The sequence below is a fragment of the Ruditapes philippinarum genome, unplaced genomic scaffold (genome assembly GCF_026571515.1).
Source record: "Ruditapes philippinarum isolate M1 unplaced genomic scaffold, ASM2657151v2 ctg7580_1_1_1_1, whole genome shotgun sequence".
In the NCBI taxonomy this organism is placed as follows: domain Eukaryota; kingdom Metazoa; phylum Mollusca; class Bivalvia; order Venerida; family Veneridae; genus Ruditapes; species Ruditapes philippinarum.
Window position 1 is genome coordinate 43,652 of NW_026851894.1, and position 21,942 is coordinate 65,593.

The 21,942-nt window shown below is 32.0% G+C and overlaps 1 protein-coding gene across 2 annotated transcripts; it reads left to right on the top strand.

Moving 5' to 3' along the window:
• The first annotated feature begins 388 nt into the window (after nt 1–388).
• LOC132742023 (potassium voltage-gated channel subfamily KQT member 5-like) lies at nt 389–14,942 on the top strand. 2 transcript variants are annotated; one of them, XM_060730305.1, is made up of 12 exons: nt 389–523; nt 1,045–1,171; nt 2,044–2,219; nt 3,289–3,417; nt 3,810–3,920; nt 6,351–6,535; nt 8,281–8,475; nt 9,561–9,578; nt 10,626–10,738; nt 11,056–11,257; nt 11,596–11,692; nt 12,298–14,942. In XM_060730305.1, exons 1-12 carry the CDS (start codon nt 446–448, stop codon nt 13,117–13,119), a joined length of 2,253 nt encoding a protein of 750 aa, XP_060586288.1. In that variant the 5' UTR covers nt 389–445; the 3' UTR covers nt 13,120–14,942. The 2 variants fall into 2 exon arrangements, with proteins under 2 accessions (XP_060586288.1, XP_060586296.1); XM_060730313.1 differs by lacking the exon at nt 9,561–9,578.
• The last annotated feature ends 7,000 nt before the right edge of the window (nt 14,943–21,942 follow it).

Consider the following 21,942-nt stretch of genomic DNA (forward strand, 5'->3'; position numbering starts at 1 on the left):
TAAATTCGCTTGTCCATCAAGCGATAATTATTGCCTTTTCTAGAGAACAGGGACACTTTTACTAAGGATATTTAACAATTTAGCCCCGATAATTATCGTGTTAATCGCAGTATAATTATCGTGTTAATCGCAGTATATTGTGTGTTGCTTACGCGATGATTATCGCGTTGAAAGGCGCTTATTATCACATGAGAGACTAGCGAAACATAATACATGGGGCATTTAGTATTAATTTTCGCCCGTTTACAGGCGATAATTATCGCATGTTTACTAGCGGAATTTTGTGGACTAAATCATACACCGTAGTATTTACCGTCACAAATGCTATATTTTCAATGCGCCATACCAGTTATGTCAAACTCCTCACCATGCCATCAATCAAATTCTACATGCTAATGAAATATTTGATACATTCCTGTTTATATATTTCAGATGTGTTGTATGTATGGGTGCACTTGTACTAAGTACGCTTTCAACAATAAGAGATTTTGAACCATTAATGACGAATACAGTGATGTATATAGTAAGTATATAATCAATAAAATGTAATATATCTTTTAATTAAATCGTAACTTACCTGATTATAGAACGATTTAGCAGACACGAAGCTTCATCGCTTTTACGCTATAATTTGTGTTTGATATGTTTACTCTGTATATTGGGAATCTCCTTGCAGCTGAGGGGTTGCCTTTAATGGCTGAGGCATCAGAAAAGCAGCCACCTTTAATCCCTACGTGATATAAAGAGGCGGATAAAGAGATTCGAATAACTGGAGTCTGTGTATCTGTTAGCTCCAGCTGGTGAGGTTATTTTGACCCCGGTTGCTGCTTTAATTTTTTTCACACCTGAAGTTAGCCAAATTATTTTTTCCTGTTTCGGCGCAATTGACCTAAATTATGTTGGCGCCCCGTAAAACCAAACAAAACAAAGAAACAAACAATTGGAATGAAACTAAAATATATTTCTGACTACATGCATGTTTCTCATATATATAAAATGTATCAGTCGAATGAAAATAAATTTTGTATTTTTATTTTCTTCCAGGAGCCAATTTTGTTATTATGGTTAGTAGTTGAATATTCTGTTAGAATATGGGCGTCAGGATGCAGATCGCGTTACCAGGGTTACCAAGGAAGACTGAAATTTGCTCAACGGCCCCTTTGTATAGTAGGTTAGTATGTTCATGTGTTCATGTGTAAATTCAACACACATACATTCTGTTTGTAGATAATCATATTAATTAAAGCATATCATGTTTGCCTTAGAGGCGCTTGTTTAAAATTATAAAAATTAAACCAGAAATCGTCTGTCAGATCTAGTACAGGATTATGAATAATGGTCTCTGCAACTCTGGCGTGTTAAAGATGCTAACGTATTTCTAGCTGTACACATTTAGTCATGTCATAGGAGCCATGCATTAAAAATATATATAATTTGATCTTTATATGATGATGATCTTTGATTAAGATCAGGATCAAATTTAAAAACTGATATTTTTCATTTTGTTTTCCTCATCGACTAAATTATTTTAAATTGGCTTGGCTTGGCCTGCTTATGACATTTGAGAATTAATTTATTGTTAGTTTATAAGATATGGACATTTTACACTTTATCAAAATATAAATCTTGACCCTAAATTTATCCCTACTTTAATCCGATTATATTTTGTATCTGTTTTGTAATTTGTCGATTGTATCCCAAAACTAGGATTTTTGTTCGCAAAGCAGCAACTGTTTCACATTTTGTTTACGTATTATTTAATTCTAGCGAAATATGATCAATTTTAGACAATAAAACCACCATCATCTGATCCTGAGCTAATCTTTTTTTAGTGCATACGGGACCTGGTATCCATTTAAAACACGTCTTATTCTCGTAGTCCTGAAAAAGGAATAATATCTGACGTTGTTATCAAGAGAACATCTAAAATAAATACATAATTGTGAAATAAGGTAACTGTTACTTTTGTTATCTGACTTTGTTTCGAAAAAGTAAATGAAACAAGTTAAATATTGTTACTATAATTACTTTTTTACATTCCAGATGCAGTTATAATCTTGTCCACATTATTGGTAATACTAGTAGGGAGCACAGCCGATAGATTTGCTGCCTCCACTCTAAGAGGTCTACGATTCTTCCAAATATTACGAATGGTGAGAATGGATCGTAGAGCAGGCACTTGGAAATTATTAGGCTCTGTTGTATGGGCCCATAGAAGAGTAAGTGGCACACAAATTAATGGCATGATTTAAAAAAAAAGAAGAAAAAGACAAGAAAAAAGAAACTGAGTCTTCCTTTAATTATCGTAAATCTTTTTTATTGCTAAATATTGCTAAGAGCATCACTGAACGTCTCTTAGTCTGACCTCTTAAAATCAATTAGCTAATTGTGAATAAATTATATTGAATTTTATCACTAGGAGATCAGTCTTAAATGGCTGTGGCTTCATTCCATCTTGGGTTACAGGGCTATACTCCTTTAATAGGCAAAGTGATAGGTATTACCCTCTATCTATATGAGAGCAGGAGTGGTTGGTTTAACTTATCCATTCTTCCGCACAACCTTTATCACCCGTGGAGTGTGGTCTAAATTTTGAATTGACCACGGTATGCTTAAAAGCGTTTTGCCCTTACTGCTTGATAACAATTTTATTTTTTAGTTTGGTTTACAGTAAAATAATTTATTTAAAGCTTAGCTGTCCTTCTTAAAAACGGCTGATTCTTTCCAGTGATACTGAGGTATTGTTCATGTCTATAATTGTATTTATTTTCCAAAAAATGATTATGAATGTAATTAAGGTAAATTTTAGAACATGTAATTAATCTTCAATTCAGATTGAATAAGACTATAAGCTTCTTTCTTTTTTAGTATTTGTCCATGCTATAATTTCATATAGGATTTGTAGATAACATAATATTAGACATTACATTAGACCTATTGCTTTATGGTCTATTTTTTTATGATATTCCTATAGCTATAAATCACTATCACTGTACTAATTGCCAAAACAAATGCAACAATAGCATTGCCAAACAATGCAATAGTAGCAAACGAAAAAGGTTCAGGTTATTGGCAAGTATGTAACTCTTTGGAAACAATAAGTGGACACCGAATATAAAATGCATTTAAGAAACGAAAAGCACTTCTGATGCATAATTGACCTATAAAAACATTGGTCGAGAAGCAATATCACGTGATAAAAGCACTGAACCCATTTCCGCTTTTACATTGAAATTAATTAAATTTTATAGATATTTTGATAATTATGTATATTCGTTGATATTTCAGGAACTTTTAACGACCTTGTATATTGGATTTCTTGGTTTATTATTTTCATCATACCTCGTGTATCTCGCTGAGAAAGATTATAACAAACACAAATTTGGCACGTATGCAGATGCCCTTTGGTGGGGCGTGGTAAGAATCCAACGTTATTGCAATATTATTATGTTTACATATTTAAAGTAAAATCATTCAGGCCAATAAAATTAGATTATTAGTGATTTCAAGATGAAATTACTGAAAAACTTAGTTTGAAACAACACAGATCTTTTCTGGCCGACAAAAATTTAAAAGCTAAATACTGCTTTAAGTTAGTAGTATATACTTCATATATATGACCATAATGCACAGCGTCAATTTGACTGATCATCCAAATATATAAAAAAAATCTAGTACCTTCGACATTCATTTCAAAAATATATATTCTTTGTTAGTAGCGCACTACTGATAGTAAGAATAGCCGTGTTCAGTGATTATGAAGTTGTTTCTTGTTGATGTATGCTTTCATATTGTGCTTATATCTGTAGGTAACTTTATGTACGGTTGGGTATGGAGACGTTGTACCAGAGACGTGGGCGGGAAAACTTATAGCGTCATTTTCCGCAATTTTAGGAATAGCATTCTTTGCTTTACCTGCCGTAAGTACAAGAATACCCTTTTAGGAATTTCTTACACCATTAACTAATTTCTATTAAAGTCCGCCTATGGAGTTCGTATGTGAGACCCTAGCAGAGAGAGTGACAGCTTGAAAAGCAGACCCTTTGCTTGCATAACAGCCCTTTTCAGGGCTACTTTCTCCTTTTCTTGTTGTCTCAGGTTCTCATTGTCGCCGTGCAAGGACATACTTTTGGTTCAAAATTCATATCTCCGGCTAATACTCCGTAGAACTTGCATGGGAACAAATTATAACCAATTTATGCTTTATAATAAACTCTGTGCGGACATGACTGGTGACGTGTCCGCGGTCTGTACTTGACAGCGAAAGCTGGTTTTAGTATCTTAACGGACGGATAGTCCCTATTTAAGCATAGACTACATATATAAATCGTGCTTATTGATACGCCTGTTTAATAAATATAAAATATTCTGAAACTCGTAGACGGGTATTTCAAAGGTCTAATAAAAGTGAACGTTTGAAAATTGTTATGTGAGTGCTTGTTGACGAAATTATATGTTGCATTTGTTAAACTCAAACAATCTGATTCCTAACTACAGTCGACTCTCGTTATCTCGAAGTCATTGGGACCGTCCAAAAAATATCGAGATAACGAAATGTCGAGATAAACATATAAGGGTTAGAATAAAGCGAAACTAATTTTTAAAAAAGACATGTGCATACATTATGTCAAATAAACTATAATATCCCTATGTCTTGTTTTCATAGCACTAGTCAATATTTGACAAAGTAACATTTAGCGGATGTTTACCAGCGGAAAAACGGGTGTCTGTGATAAAAACACATAGTGAGGTTTACTCAGTAATACACCAATATAGTTAATCGGATATCGGATATGGTTGATTCGGATATCCTCCCGGGTTATTTATCGGGTCTTTCTCGAGATTGTTCGACCGCTGATTGATTTGGTGGTGATGTTGTGAAACAATATTGCAACGATAGCGTTTCTATACTTTTACTTTTTCATTTACATTTAAAGTCATAATGAATTGATACAGTGTTCGAATATTTAAAAAGAATGTAAAATTCACTCATTTTGGACATAAGTCAATCAACACGCTATATAGATTAACTTTTATTAAAACAGCTAAACTTGTTACAAACATAATCGGCATTATGACACGCGCTGTTAATTGAGCAATTATCGTCTAGATTGTGTTTTTCACACGTCTGACGGGAACAGACGAAAGAAAACTATTAGTCGAGATAAACAAAAGATAATAGTGTGAAAATAACTGTTGGGGCTGAAATTTTACATCGAGATACTGAAAATATCGAAATAGAAATATCGAGATAAACAAATATTTCCAATATACATAAATAGGGAAGAAAATCGGGACTTTCAAAATTTCATCGAGATAACGAAATATCGAGAAAAGCGATGTCGAGATAACGATAGTTGACTGTAATTCAATAGTTCAATAACTAATTGTGTTATCATCAGTCAAGGGAGATCTTTCCTTTTTTCAGAATCTGATTGTATATAAATAAATTACTATTTAAGTATATATCTTTTATCCGGGAAGTACATATTAAATTTGTGTTCAGTTTTGTTAGTAATCATGATGGCCTATATGCCTAAGTAATTAAATACTAATCATTCGAACGATAATCTGTGCATTATTTGACTACAACGCAAGACAAATTATCAATTTTCATTCCAAATTGCAAAACATATTTATGGATAAAAAGAGCAGATTAGTTATTGTCATGACATCATTTGGTTAATTGATGCCACATCTGACATCATAATGACATTTTATAATTCCTCTATTAAGATTGTCCAGTCTGATTAATTAGGGGAAAAGCGTGCCACATGATTAGAATAAAGATTTACGCATTACATTTAATAACAATTTCATGTAAATGTTATGAAGGTAGGATTTTGTACTTACATATATAATTATGATCATATCAATTCATATTACACTGTATCTATGTCTAAAATCTCAATTGTTTATTCACATTTTAGGTAACCAACTTTTAAGAAAAAGTAAACATATAAGATTGTGTTCTTGTTTTAAAAGTGTTTCTGTTCTGACGTCGATTTAGACACATTGTCATAACTCGCTTGTCTATCTTCCTCACCAGATTTCCTTGAAAACTCATGTAATAACTAATCATCTGCAAGTGAACGGCTACTAACCATACAAAAGTTTCGAATCAGCGACGACAGGGAAATGACCATAACATCCAATGCCCAATACCATATAGTCATAGAGAAATCACGCATTGCCGGATGATCGAATTAGCGACCCCGCTTTTACTAATCAGATGCTCTCCCAATTGTAATAAACCGGCTAATCTAAACGTTCATTAAATACTGTATATGTTAAGCATCACAAAATAAGACATATGAATATTCTTGTATTCGTGTTTTTTTATTTTACAGGGTATTTTAGGTTCCGGTTTTGCTTTGAAAGTGCAGCAGCAACAACGTCAGAAACATCTTATTCGAAGGCGAGTTCCTGCAGCGTTACTTATTCAAAGTCTGTGGCGGTGCTATGCTGCCGATGAACATTCTATATCCATAGCAACATGGAAACCTCATATGATTCCCTGTCCGAGCCCAACAACGTAAGAACTCTTCACATACCACCTACTAATTAAACAGCACATTATGCCTTAGAAACAAATAATTTTTTACTTCTTTAGAAAGGGCAAAGTTTACCAAAAATTATAATTATGATGTTTTTTTTTAGAAAGTTACATGCTTATTTACGTAGTGATAAATGTGAAATAATGTGTGATGATAAACGTGTCAAAATGTAAACAAAGGAGTATTTTAACTTCCATACATTCAAAATACTAATTCACTATTACTGTATTTATTGCCAAAAAGCAACATAATAAATAGCTTGTTTAGGTTCATTTTTGGATACTGTAAAAGTACACCAAAATTAAATGAAAATAAAAACATTTCTAAGGCACGATGGAGATTTAACATTTAACAATGAATATAGTTATGTATTTGTTTTCAACATTATGTTTTGCTTTTTATCTATGTATGTTATAATTCTCATACTGTGATTATCCGAGCCGTTATTTAGATAAATGAATTTCTATTACAATCCAATTGAACAAATACAAAATATATATCCCAGTCACAGTGGTGTAGTTGTTACTTATACTGTATAAATAAAAGTCGTGATTTAATTTGAATGTTGATTACTATCCAGTGGAACAAAGATATGCCAGGTTTAGCGATGCAATTGTCTTAAGCTTTTATTGATGTCATTTCATGCATTTAAGCATCAGAAATGACATTTATACTACCTAAAATGTATGAAAAATAGAAAATGGAATTACAATTCCAATCTTTTGTTTTACAAAACATAATGTCAGCTTGAAAGACTTGGGTTGTTTTTGCTGTACTGTTACAGCAGGAAGCAAAATGATGCTCTGTTGACAAACCGTTTTATTTCTCACTTCCTCGAAGACACTATTATTTCATTTTGTTCTTTTAAATGAAACATTTCAAGTTGGAATTATTTTCTTTTGTAAGGTTTCTTCTTCAAAAACGAAAAAATGCTAAAAGCTTCTTTTAGTGCGGAAGTGTAAAAAATAGTTGTTCGTGTAGTACAACTTTTAAAAAATGTATTTAATTGATTTAAAATTAGGCCTGATGGTTTTAATTTTGATTAGTACACGTTTGTCTTTATGTAACTCTAGACTATTTTTCTCAAAACGAGAATGATTATGATTGTTGTAATAAGGAAAGTTAATAATTTAGTGTCACATGAGAATAAATTGAAAACGTTTAACATGTGAGCTTCTTTAGCGTTCTGAAATACTCGAAGCACTTCCGTCTTTTTTTAAATTATTTACTATATAAAGTCAAGTGAAGAGGTGACATATTAAGAACGTCAGGTGGCGCATATGGAGCTCCAATAAATTCTTAAAGACTAGAAACATAAAAATGGGAAATTCATATATCAACCCGGGCTCTCGAAACTAAACAGAAAAAAAAATTGCAAAAGAAAAGAAAGAATAAACTGAAATCAGAATTCAATCTATTTTTTCACATGATGTTAACTAAAATTGTTTAAACGATTTTCATTTAATGGTACAAAAGCAATGACACGCTTTTAATTTTGAGGTCATTTTAAACAATAAAATACTAGATATTCGGACAAAAAGCGAAAGATCTCAGATTTTGCACACAAATTATTGTTCCCCACAGTCATCGGATTGTAAAATAATCTCGTATCGAACGTATTTTTTATGTAATAATCATACTTTTAATAATACTTGTATGTAATTATATATACTTTTTAAGTACTTTTGTAAAGACATTTAATCACTTCTGAATTGCATTTCAGTGAGAGGCCTTTTAAACAAAATGCGTCCTTTGTAAGCAGATTCTCTACACGCCGTAAAGATAGAGGAAGTGTGAATTCTAATTCGAACAATAACAATAGCGGCAATGTGAGCCCGCACTCGCCTATGGTACCACGAAGGGAGCGGAATAAACTGGGGTCATATTCCGAAGACGATGTTCCGGATACAATTCAAAGGTAAACGTTGTTTCGAGTTTCCTATTGCTGTTTTTTTTTAACGACGCTGCTTTGTTATTTTTATAGTAATGCGTTAGTGATAATGTGGTTGTTTTCTTTAACCCTTTTACCACGCTGATTATCTTAAATGGACTTGTCCATCTTTTCAATTTGTACCATACAATTTGTCATTGTGATTGAAAACGTACTGAATAGCGAATAGTGCAGACCTTGATCAGACGGCGCATATCTGCTGGATGATCTTCGTCTGCACTGGTAGAACAGTTGTCAACAGTAAGGTTATGTTTAATGCTTATAGTACCCTGCCCTGCACTTTGTAATATGCAACTACATCACACAATTCTAAAAATGCAAAACTGATCTACATGATCTAAGCCAAATGATATGTTTTCTTTGTTTTAATAGTAAATATTTCAAATCTGATATATTGAATGCTTAGAAGTTTAAAGCTATCCATGTGGCATAGTTGATATATGAATATCCGTTCAAACATTATTGAAAAGCCGTTGTATCGATGCATGCCGACATATTTTAATACAAGTCCCCGGTCAATTATGAAGTCATTCACAGAGTAGCCTTACTTGCAAAAGCCTCGACTGTAACATTTAAATGCGGTTTGGGTAAGGACGGTATTATGGTCCAAAGTCCTGTACATTAAATGCAATTCTACCCTTGGTTGTTGTTGGAGGTCATCTTTATTAAATTACGTATAAAATGTTCCAAATCACCTATTATTGATTGAACTCATATAGAAAGTAAGTACTGTGTGAAATTAAAGTGTTGTACAAATCACCGTTCCTGATTGTGTAGCCACTTGTGTCAATGATGCGAAATTCTTGTTTTTTTACATTTGGCAATGATATCAAGCTGTGTTTTAAATTGAACATTAATAGGTATCACCGGTATTTATGTATTCTTAATGTAATAGACAGTCCAATAACAAGCGGGCTATGATGTAGCATGCAATGTGTATATCTTATTTTACAATTTAGACTACATCACACAGTCATTTTTATTACTATTACATCAAAATTAAGCAAATTCTGATTACAAAAAATCTGACGACAGCTTTTGATTTATTCCAGCTTCGTTAACCGAACATGGTAAGTTGTTGTAGTACATGAACGCATTTTGAGATGGAAATGAAAATGTGTATTCTAATTTGCTTGTGTGATATTGTATTATGTTTTTACTGTCGAATCACTTCTCTTTTGGTACAATGGACTGATAAGAAAACAATGACATGGTCAATATGTATTAAAGAAACATATACCAAATAATTTAGTATTTGGTGTTCTTAAATTAAATCATTTTTGTTAGGGGCAAGAAATCTGGAAAAAAGTGTGATCACCAACAACAAAATACCATGAACATTGCAGATTGTTTGCTGAGTTTCATTGCATCTGTAATCAAGTCTGCAGTAATAATACTGTGATTTGAATGATCTACTTATTTGTTAGTGCATGCGAACACTTTCTTATTCTGCGTTGATATATGTTTGCTTCATAGTAAAGCTTGGATTTAATTTAAATCAACCTTTGTTTTGTTTTTGTTTCATAACGTTTTCTTTTTCTTTCTTTTTTCTATTGTTATGTTTTGTCTAATACATATAAAGTTTTCTGTGGTTATTTGTTTGCTCACATTTTTGCTTAGATATTAATCTTTAATGTCTTAAAATAAGTAATGTTATGTTTTACATTAGTCTTATGTAACATTGTTTTTTTATTTTGAAATTCATATTTTACATCATCAATTTTGTGGCATTATTCATTAAGTGACATTTTATATCGAGTAAAATAAAATATATTGTAACTTGTAATGCAATTGTTACATAGTATTTGTTTGTAAATCTAAAAGAAAGTTCTTTAAAGTACTCTCAGAATTAGGTGAAATTGACAAAAAATAACGTACTGAATTTGAAGAAATGCAAAGAATATTACATTAAAATGATGAACTAATCTTTGTTAATAAGCATGGCACTTACTGTCTAAGAACCATTTAAATTTAGCTACGGGTTTGGTTATGCTAAATATTTAAGATATCTAGTACCAAATGCTACGAAATACAAACCGTTGCAAGTAAAACTGCATTATAATGATAAATAACACCAATGTCATGTTAATAGGCACTTACATTTTTCTCTTGTCTAGGAGTCATCTAAGTTTAGCTACTGGTTTGGTTGACCAACGAGTTGATAGGATTGCCATGCTCAAAGATACTTCGCTACAATCTGTTTTCTGCTCAAAACAGGAACAATCTGAAGGTATTTATGATAGATATTATATAACATTGTTGTGATATTGTTTTATGCACGATTTCGTTTGACTTTATTTCTGTTTTATATGGTTGGTAAAATTCCAGAGCTAAGTTTTTGAAATCTGAACCCCCCCCCATCATTCCCAACAATTATACCAGTGTTTGCCTAGGTTCAGGTTCCCTGGACGCTTTGTCGGTGGTTTTGGGTGGAGTGGCATTTTTTCTTCTTTTCACTGTGTTCCTTTAACGTTGCACCCCTGTGTGATTTGTCTTCATACTTTGTAAACATCGTGTCACATGATTTTCCTATTGTTTATTTTATAGATGAGTCCGACCTGTCTCCAAAAATAAGAGACCTGACAGACACAGACAAGAAAGCAATACGGTCACTTAGGAAGATAAAGTATTTTGTTGCCAGAAAAAAATTTAGGGAGGCTTTAAGACCCTATGATGTCAAGGATGTTATCGAGCAATACTCGGCAGGTCATGTTGATATGCTTAGTCGAGTAAAAAGTCTACAATGCAGGTAAATTTCAAAGTGGTCATTTCAAACCAGTAAATAAAACGAATTATTTAAAGTCACGAATTTATCAATCATTTAGTTATACATTACTATTACTATTTTCTATCCATTATATAAAACCTTTATAGCATGGCGTTTTAGTAACAGAAATCAGGTTCATTTTGACTGTCCTAGCTGATGATTTAGCACCATTTAAACTAGTAAGAATGGAATGTCATCATAAACTTTACAACTCATAGGATAAAACTAAGAATATGTAGGTTGACAAAGCTATAAAAACACATGATTGATAATTAAAAATTCTATCTTTTAAACTGGCGTAATGTTATTCTACGTTTCAGGCTTGATCAGATTCTCGGTAAATCTGGAAGTAAGAATAAAGATGTTTACGAGTCAAAAGTAAGCTTGTCCTCAAGAATTGTAAAAGTAGAAAGACAGGTAAACATTATGTTATTTATGATCTGATTTAGCAAGTTTGCTATCGGGGGATAAATGGCTGAGTTGTTAAGGTCATTGACTTCAAACCACTTGTCTCACATCGCTGTATGTTCGATCAGCTGAAGTGTCTTTCGATTCAGCCGTGTGAAAAAGCTATCCAGCTAGCTAACGGAACGTCGGTAGTTCTACTTAGTTGCCCGTTTGTGCCAAAAATTACCACACCCAAGTCTTTCCTCAAGCTTGAAAGTCACAATATAATCCAAACTGTATTGGCGCGGTTATTTTATGCTTATTACAGAACACATTTTTTAGAACTGAGCTTTATTAAAGTTTTTCGTAATTGAATGATTTTCTGGAAGATTATTTATTTATTGAATAACACAAACGTTACTGTTCTCCACCGTATAAGTATCATGAAGTTAAATCCATTTTATTAACGAATAGAAGTTGTTAAATGAAACAGCTAGTTACAATATAAAGTAACCGCTCATCGATGAAATATAAAAATTGTAATGTAAACCGAGGTATTTTATCTGCTTAAGCCAATTCCATGCTTTGAATCTTATTAAATATGGTAGAAAATGACACATCACTATGTTTTTCAGGTCGAAGATATAGAATCAAAACTGGATCTTCTCATTGATCTATATAAAGATGACAGGAAGATTTTGCTAAACCCGAACCATTCAAGCAGTACGCCAGAAAGATCACCAAATGGAATAGATTCACACCATCCAAAACCTAGATCAATACTTATTGATAAACAGCACGCTAGTGAACCATCATCTCCTATTACAGAGAAACATGATAAAAAAGTAATCATGAGAAATCATTCCGACCTTAGTTCAAGGATGAGGAAACGCGTCACCTATAAGTTACAATCCGCTCCATTTAAGAACAAAATATCTCACGATGGTTTTGGACGTTCTGAGAAAAGCCCAAAAGAACTTCCAATAAACGAATTAAGTCCCTTATATACAATTAAAAGTAATTCTACCGAAAACGAACCTTCTGATTTAAAAGAAATATGCAATGCATCAATCAATGAACAAAGAACAGGTAATGACACGTTAGAAAATACAACTGATGGTGCAGAACATAGTCTTGAAAATGATGATAAAAATGTGAATAATGAAAATGTAGGGAATTTACTTATAGAACACAATACAGAAACTGAGAGCAAGGATATTGAAGAGGGTAACTCTGCTTCAATATTACCTGCCGTTTCTATGTGTAATTCAATAGGGCATGATATCGAAAAGTCACAGACAGAATGTCTTATTGATATTGGTGAATGTGACAATTCAGAAGACCTAACGACAAAAACCTACGTTCCAGTTTGTAACAGTGACCAGTCAAGGGAACATGTTGTTCTTGTTCCGCTTGGTTCCATGCAAGCGCTTGCAGCCGATTCATCGGATGTTTGATATAGCCGGCTTGTTACATCATTGCTATATTGACACATACAATATGTATCATTTGAATTTTTAAATGGAATTAAATGATCCTTGGGCTATATATTAGTGTTATAGAGATGGAAAAGTGCAATAGAATTACGCTCTCGAGTATCATATAATTTGATGGATTTTACCATTGTTTAGTGTTTTATTACAACCGCATTTGTTTTTAAAAAATGTCAACAACAACAAGTTATGAGAGAATTATATAAACATTTATTAACATAGATAGACAAATGCTTACCAATTTGATTATTCATGTGTGAAACCAATTGGAATGTCATCAGTTACTGTTGTCGTCACAAACAATCACCGTACGATAGAAATGATTTCGACTGATTGATACCAAACTATTTTCTCATTTTTTAAAGATAGCTGTAGAAACAAAAACAGGTGGAAATCCCCTTTTAATTAATTTCACTTTCACATAAATTATTCCCAACAAATGTCTTTGCTCTGACTCTATTTCAATGTAATAAACGAAGTTAAATTATTTAAAATCACCCCGTAAGGCAAATGTTATAACTAGCAGTTGTTGTTCCTACATTAATTACTCATACTTTAAATATAAATGCAAATTATTTAATCACGTTTCTGGTGTAAAATCTAAATCAACTGAACTACGATACATGAATTGCATCATAAACAATACTTTCAAACTCTCTTTCGGTACCATAATATAAATGTGCAATGCATAATGATAACCCAGAAATATAAAGTATTATGTAAAATATAAGACAATATAATGCTGACGGCAAAAGAAGCTAGAGAACAAGAGTGTGTTTTGTATTTATTCTTTAATAGCTTCATATAGAATATAAAATGTTTGAATAGACAAAAAAAAGATGATCTGTTTTATTTTTTATTTATAAAAATAACAAACCACTTTACACAAATATATGAATATGAAATTTGCGTTGTTCAAAATGAGACCGAATCTTTTAAATTGTGTGTTGATTTGGAATTGTTTACATGCCTTCATGATTACATAACTTATGTATTTAAATTGCTTGTTCTTTGAGAGAAATAAGAAACGTTTGTGCTCAAAATGTGCAATTGTGTTCAAACAGATTATGAACTGAATATTTTTAATTTCAATAATAGATATAACATGTAATTGTGTTCCCTAACGACCCAGTTCTGCTGAAACCGGTTGTGATAAGCCTTTTCACTAAAAAAAGATCAATGCATGCCTGCACTTCCGTGCAGTCTGACCATGCTCTAAATGTTGATAAATCATGATTATATCTTTAGATAAATTATTTCAATTTTTTAAGTGGCGACGTAGCTGAGTGGTTAACGCATCGGACTAGTAATCTAATGATCGCTAGCCGCATGGGTTCAAACCCCATCAGGGGCAAGTCGTTGTTTCCTGGAGCAAGAAACTTTTCACTCATTGCTCAGTACTGGTTGGTTCCAGAAACGGATTCGAAGGGTGGTCTAGAAGCTTAAAGCTTCCTAAAAAGTCGAGCTTAAATAAATTATGTATAAACCAACTCCTTTTACATTTTTTGGACGGTCCCAAATTCAAAGTTGGATGAATGTATTGAACAATTTCAGCAGGTAAAGGTATTTTCTAAATGTGTCATTGGGGTAATGTAAATGTCAACAGATTTTGCTCAAGATTTACAGTTGCAGAATGGCATTAAAACGGCTAACTGTACAGCATTGTGTAAGTCAAACTATGTTAGTTTTTTGTCAATTTAAACAAAATTTTATGAACTGTTATTGTTACGAATGGTTTGTTAATATTTTAAATCTAAAAATATTGTGTCAATAAATATTTCAAACAATTTTGGTGTTATGATATGTTTGTATGAACACAAAAATTTTAGTGGATGTTCTGATCAACCGGGCTTTAGAATTTCTTTTGTGCTGTTATTTAATTCAAATGATGGAATTAAACTTGTATATGCTTACCATTATACTTCATTGCAAATTAAATCTTTAATAAAGCATATTTGATATGCAAAAATAGTATTAAATAAAATATAATATTGTCATTGTAACTACCTGTGCCAATACAAGATAAAAATGTAAGACATTACACTATAAAAACCTTTATCTGGCACTAGCACAATATTCATAAAATGAAGAATACATTTAAAAATGGTAACCACTGCAAAAAAAACTTCAATTTTACATTGTTCTCTAAAATAGACCATACATACGAGGGTCAAAGCCTAAATCAACACCTTTGAAATAGTGAATGGTTTGTTAGATCCAAACATGAGTAATTAAAAAAGTTGAATTGAATGAGTATGTTCATAAATGATAAGGGTGCAAAATTGCTCACGCCCCCCTCCCCCACCGTCCCGGCATCATTAGTTGCACTCTACATCACTCACGTGCTGTAATGAAATTGTTAATGTTTAAAAATTATATATTCATTCAATATTACAACAATAAGCATTGCAGAAAGCCACTTTTAAAATGAAAAAGCCTGAATCACTTTTGACTGAAATATGCTATCATATCATTTGGGAAATATATTATACCATTTCACAAAATGAGGAATTAAATATTAAGCAAACGTCTAGTCACTGGTATTTTCAAATGTCAATTCAGCATATTTGCCCGTTGACTGTGTACATAAAAGTGATTAGAAATATCTCGCTGATATTTCCTATCATTTCCTCATTCAGACAATAAGGATGAATAGCTCTAGCGACTATTGCTATAATATCATTGAACGAACTGTTTACTTTAAAACTGCATGCCTCTAGATGAATGAGTCAAAATGTTTCAAGAATTTTCAAAATCAAATTTCACAAAAATATACTAAGGTTTTATGAAAAATAAAAAGAATATAATATATAACATTCAAGATTCAAGTTATTATTTACAGGTTGTGTGCGTTTAATTACTAAATGAGCAGTATTTCTCACCATATTTTTACTGTCTGACTAATAGTAGTTTGTAGAGATTTTTTATACTTTGTCATTTATATTATATTAGAGATTGACACAAAAAATTGGTCACCAGTTTTTGCAAGGAAAGTAAACATAGTCAAAATCGGCAACTTTTGATAAGAATTGTGCTTTGATGCATATATTTCCGAAGCTTCCACAAAATAAAATGTCAATTAAAACACGTTTTCGTTTTAAAAACGATACACTCGCTATCAGCTTTTACGACTGACAATAGTTGTTTTACCTTTCAATAAAAATTTCACAGATGTATTTTTTATTGCTCCTTGCTACAGATGTCTGTAATGTCATATGAAAGCAATTAACAGCAAAACTAAACCGCCTCTTGGGATATCAATAATTGATACTCTGACATAATACAACATTGTACAAGCATATACATGTATATTCCCCGCATTCTTTCCTAGCTATGTTGACTTAATAAAAATAGCACTTTCGACGTTGCCGGCTATATAAAGCTGTATAGATATTTTATATTTGGTCTTAATTCAGGACACAGTGTTGCATATATTTGTAACAATAGCGTGCGACTCAAAGATGGGGAGAGAAAACTGAAACAAGATCCCAGATATATGTTCATTATCCAACTAAACACATCGATGGTCACGTGGCAACTGCATCGATGCATATATTTGTCACCTGAACATCGGCAGTTCAATTACGGATGACACTCACACAGCTAAGACACAACAAACACACTAACTACATAATAACTTCTCTATGACATATATAGTCTAAGAACGAACACGTGTGTCAAATAAAATGTTCTAGCCTGTGAATTTGTTAGACACAGTTCTCTCTAGAGTTAATATAATCGGGAATTTCTGCGATAGCATTGTTCATTTGCTGTCCTTTTATGATGTCCTGGTTATATACATATCCAGGACAGGATCGCTGAAAATGTCAAGTCTCTGATGTTACAAGGTTAAAGGTTAAGAAGCCCGTTGAACAATTGTTGACTGGCGGAAAAGAATTACTGAATGAATAAAACGTTTACGTCATTACAACAATGCAAACTTTAATTGTGTAATACAGATAATACACATTCAAATCAAATTTGAATCTTCATTACATTACTGAGCTTGCAGGTTATGAAGCCTGCATATCACAGATAAGAAGTAAAATAAACAGGCAACATATCATTAGGGTGATTTATCATTATTCAGATAGGAATATTGGAACCATCGAACTAGAAAATGTCAAATGTTTAAAGTAAAGTACCAGAAACACAACAAATATGTCGTGCTTAACGATAACATCTCTGATTGAATGTACGGGGTGAATTTTGACAGCCTCCACACGGCACAAACAAAGCTAATGTGGCGAGGAAATAGAGAAAATAAGAACACCTAAAGAAAACCCAGAACGACAAAATTAAAAAAAATAATTTGAGTAGTCTGAGGTGTCTTTTTTAACCTTAAGTAAAAACCACTCTGTTATTACCCGAAGTTGTTATATGATCTCAATTTTATGACAAAAGCTCTTTGATCGAGGCAGCATTTTCTCAAGACATAATTATACACTGTCTAGTTTAAAAAAACGGCTTCATCTGATGTCATATTGCCAACATTTTATCATATTCCTTCTGATTTGTACTTAGCTAATAATCAAATAAAAGGTAATTTGTATTGTCCGTATTCTGAGAGATGGAATATTGTTTACGGATGAAGAAATTTACTGTATTTATTTAATTGAATAAGACATAACAAAGCAAGTAAGACACTCATAACACGGGAACAGCGACCATATCAATTTCCTTAACATAAAACAGACATATCCATAATAAGGTTACAAGGATTCTTCGGAAACAAGGTCATAAAATCATATCACTGCGTTCTTAGATCAGTCTTAATGTTATAGATAGGGTGATATAAACTGATAACTATAGTGAACATACAAAGAGACAGTCTGCTACACGTATAACCTTTCGTTCCTTAACATTATTCGGCTGATCAAATGAAAATCATTTTATCAATGTAGGTATAAAAGGCACCAAAAGCCTTAGCAATAACACATTGTCTTGTTTAGGGTGGGGAAAAGATTTAGTTAATTATTTAGATCACGTAAGTTGCTTTTCATTGCAAGCGCTGACTCATGAATATGTTGTAATAGAAGTAACAAAATGCAAAATAAAAGTGTGATAGAAAATACTAAGTCCCTATTTAATGTTCTAAATGCCATCATTCAAAAAAAGACAAATGTGGTGCAGCTATATAGTGTACGAGTAGCTCATAATGGCTGAATGGTTCTTTAAAAGATGTATAATCATTTTTTTTTTATATCAATTGTTTCACCTACACAACAAGTTGTTTCGGTATAAACACCAGTTATACCGGTACATACTTTGCATTGTTTTGTATATTAAACAGAATGCGAGCCATGTGTTTGTCTTATCTGAATTGATATTTTTCTAAATGCAAACCGTTATTTATTTAAACAGACTATAGACGGTCAGTTTGTATAATAGAAAAAAACAAACACCGATTTTCATGTTATTACTCGTTGCATTCCAAAAGGTTTTGTCAAATTCAAGCTAATGCAATCAGCAATTCTATGAATTAAATGAAAAAATAAACAGTCAGCATTCAAGGTAAAGGTAATTTAACCAGACCATTAACATTCCAGTAGCAATCTCATTACCCACAATAAACTGTTTATATTGCTTGGTTGCATGATTTCATTAGATAAACAACGTAAACATGTTTACAATCGTGTTTTCAATCGTGCAAATGCGAACATAAAACGAAAAATCTTATTCAACAATATAATATGATATTATATGACATATGATATAACAGAGATCAAAACACAATCAATTGCATTTGAAGAAAACTTTCGACAAGGTAGAGTTTTAATTATCAAATCATAATAATTCTTTAAAATTAAAAAAAAGCCATGCAAAGTATATTCTAAACCGACCTTTACCTTATTTTCATATGCCCTGTTTTATATTAAAGCAAACATTATAGCATCTGTTGTGGGTAAGACAGAGCATGTGGATATCCCAATCCGAAGAATTCTCCGTTTACACTCTTCTACTCACTTTAAAGAAAATGAATCTTTAGAAATCTAATAACTATTAACATAGTATCATGAATAACTGTTATTTTAACAAGTCAGATATGTATTCAACTGAATAATAATAATATTTCATCTTATATTTAAAATATACTTGTATATTATTCTGCAACAAGAACTGTTCACTGAACACACAGACAATTTCCCTTTTTACTTATACGAAATTGATAGTTTTAAGCAGATGTTGTTTGAAGGAGCAATATTTGTCGGCAAGTTATAGAAATTTAGGGCTATCAATTACAAAATTTCTGAAAACTCTAATATTTAAAAGGTAATATAAAACGCATTTAAGTAGCATACCTACAAAATATGCCAAAATAGACCATTAACATTCCAGTATAATACATTCCAGTATAATGTACTGAGTTAGTCACGCAGTAGAAGTACGGTTTATAATACTTCACAAACGGTCATTAATCACACATATCATGTAAATTATTTCTTGAAACTAAAATCTTTTTACTTTTCTTTAAAAACATTTGTCTTTCAAATTTGAATTTCGTTAAATATTTTTACCCATCCAGAGGAGTGCACCTTAAATATATCTTTGTAATTCAAAATATGCAAAATTTGTCATGCCGCGGATCAATAGCGTTCCATCACCGTATCAGTTATTTATATTTGAATAAAAATAATTTATGGAAATTTCAGAGAAATATCTCGTGACACATGAATACAGATCGGGAGTTTTATAACCTAGGGTTAAAACATGGATCTATTTTCTATGAATAACTTGGGAATTTATACGGTTGATAGTACATATAGACATATAGACGGACGACATACTAGGTTATTTAACGCTACATGTAAAGAAGTTTAGGAAACGGTCTTTTGAGCTAGCTTGTTTATTGCACTACATTTTGGTATATAACGGTATCAAAAAGTCAGATAAAGCTAATTTTCGATCCATTATATTTTATAACAGTAAAAATTTGAATAGAGTTATTTTAATGATAATTTCAAAAAGATAAACAAAAAAACTTACAGCAATACATTAAAATTGCAAAACTATATTAACGTTTAAAGTTAAGATTTCTAGAAATTTGGATGGTTATCCTAGTCAAAGACGTAATCGGTAAAATTTTGTCTGGATTTTTGATATATTTGAAAGAAACAAATGTACAATACTTTTATTAATTTATTGAAAATATGAGGTGATATACATCTAAAGCTTTTGTTCAGACAGACACTTTATTAGATACCAAAAATATTCAACACAATAATTTAATATTTTTATCTTATTCAGTAACATATAGTTTTTTTTTCAATAATAAGACCGACACAGTATTTTTGTTCTTATTGATATGAAACAGTCAAACAATTTTCATTGTTATTTAAGCTTTTGAATGAAATTGAAAGAGTTAAAATATCATGTAGAATAATTGAGATAAGTTTTATTACTATGAGCAAACTTGTATACCACAGCACAATACAAAATGTGGACGCACCCTTCAAAGTACATAAGTTGCAGTAAAACAGAGATACACGATGAAAACAAATGCCTACTATTGTTTTCTTGTTTGAAGACCTGAACGTTTTTCTCAAATTTCCAATTCTGCAATGTTAGCAATTTTAGTTAATACGCGGAAATAAACATTTCAATTAGTCTGATTGATTCCATATTTAAGAGAAGTTACTAATAATGATATTCTATCCATTTAATCCGATTTAATCATATAAAATTACAGAAATGATGATGATGCGGATGTTGCAATCGAAGTTTGTTTGTTTTTTATTTGTTTTTTTTGTACTAATGTATCCGTTAAACAGTGAAACAAATTTATTAGATTTTAAATATTTTTGTAAAAAAAAGCTCCCCTTACGTAGTTTACCGAAATAAGATACTGTAAACTCTGTTAGATATCTAAAGTAATTGCTCAAGCACAACAACTATTTTCATTTTAAAGTACTAGTAAAACACTGCCCCCTGAAACGAAACAAAATCTAGTGGTGGTTTCATAAAGACCAAAGGTGCCCGTCGCGTGACCTGGACCCCCACCCCCCAACCCCACACTACAACCCCCCCATATTTTCAAAAATAAAAAATGATCATCTGAAACCTGTAAAACACTATCCAATATGCATATTATAATCAAATTAATAGTTTCCAACAAAAATATAAAATTCTATTGTTAATTTATTACAAGGTATTCATCTCTCAGGCATTCTCAATGGGAAAAAACTAATGTCATTGCTTGTAACGTCAATTTCTCATACAATCATCGGTCAATTTCCAAAATTTTGGTGGCAGGTTACGTGGAACGAATGTCTCTGCCTCGAAAATCATTCGTTTTCCACGAGGTTTATTTTATACCTGCAATATGACGCCTCAAATTTGACATTTGTGTTGGTCGGAAGATTCCTGGCCGGAAACTCCGCTGTCTATACACAGGCCTAAAATATGTAATATTCGCCGTTCAGCACCAAAGTTGCACTAGATTCATAAGAAATACATTAAATCAATACACTTACATGTAAAAATGATAGCCTTTCAGACAACAGTTCAGAGACACAACGATTTTCCTCTCCACCGTGTAAATCACAACATCTATGCAGCCATATTTCGAAGGGAATGCGCACGCATCATATTTGTAAACGCGTCTCCGATTGGTCACTTCTGGGGGCTCGCCTCTGGTGCCCGGCTTCCAACAGTGAAGTACCTGAAAGTCAGAAACCAAAACAGCGCCGTATGTCAAATGTTGTGTAATCTTCATTCGCATGTTTTCGTACACAGTTCTTTAATAAAGGAAAAAGATGGCATTAAATAGTGAGCAATTAGCGGCAG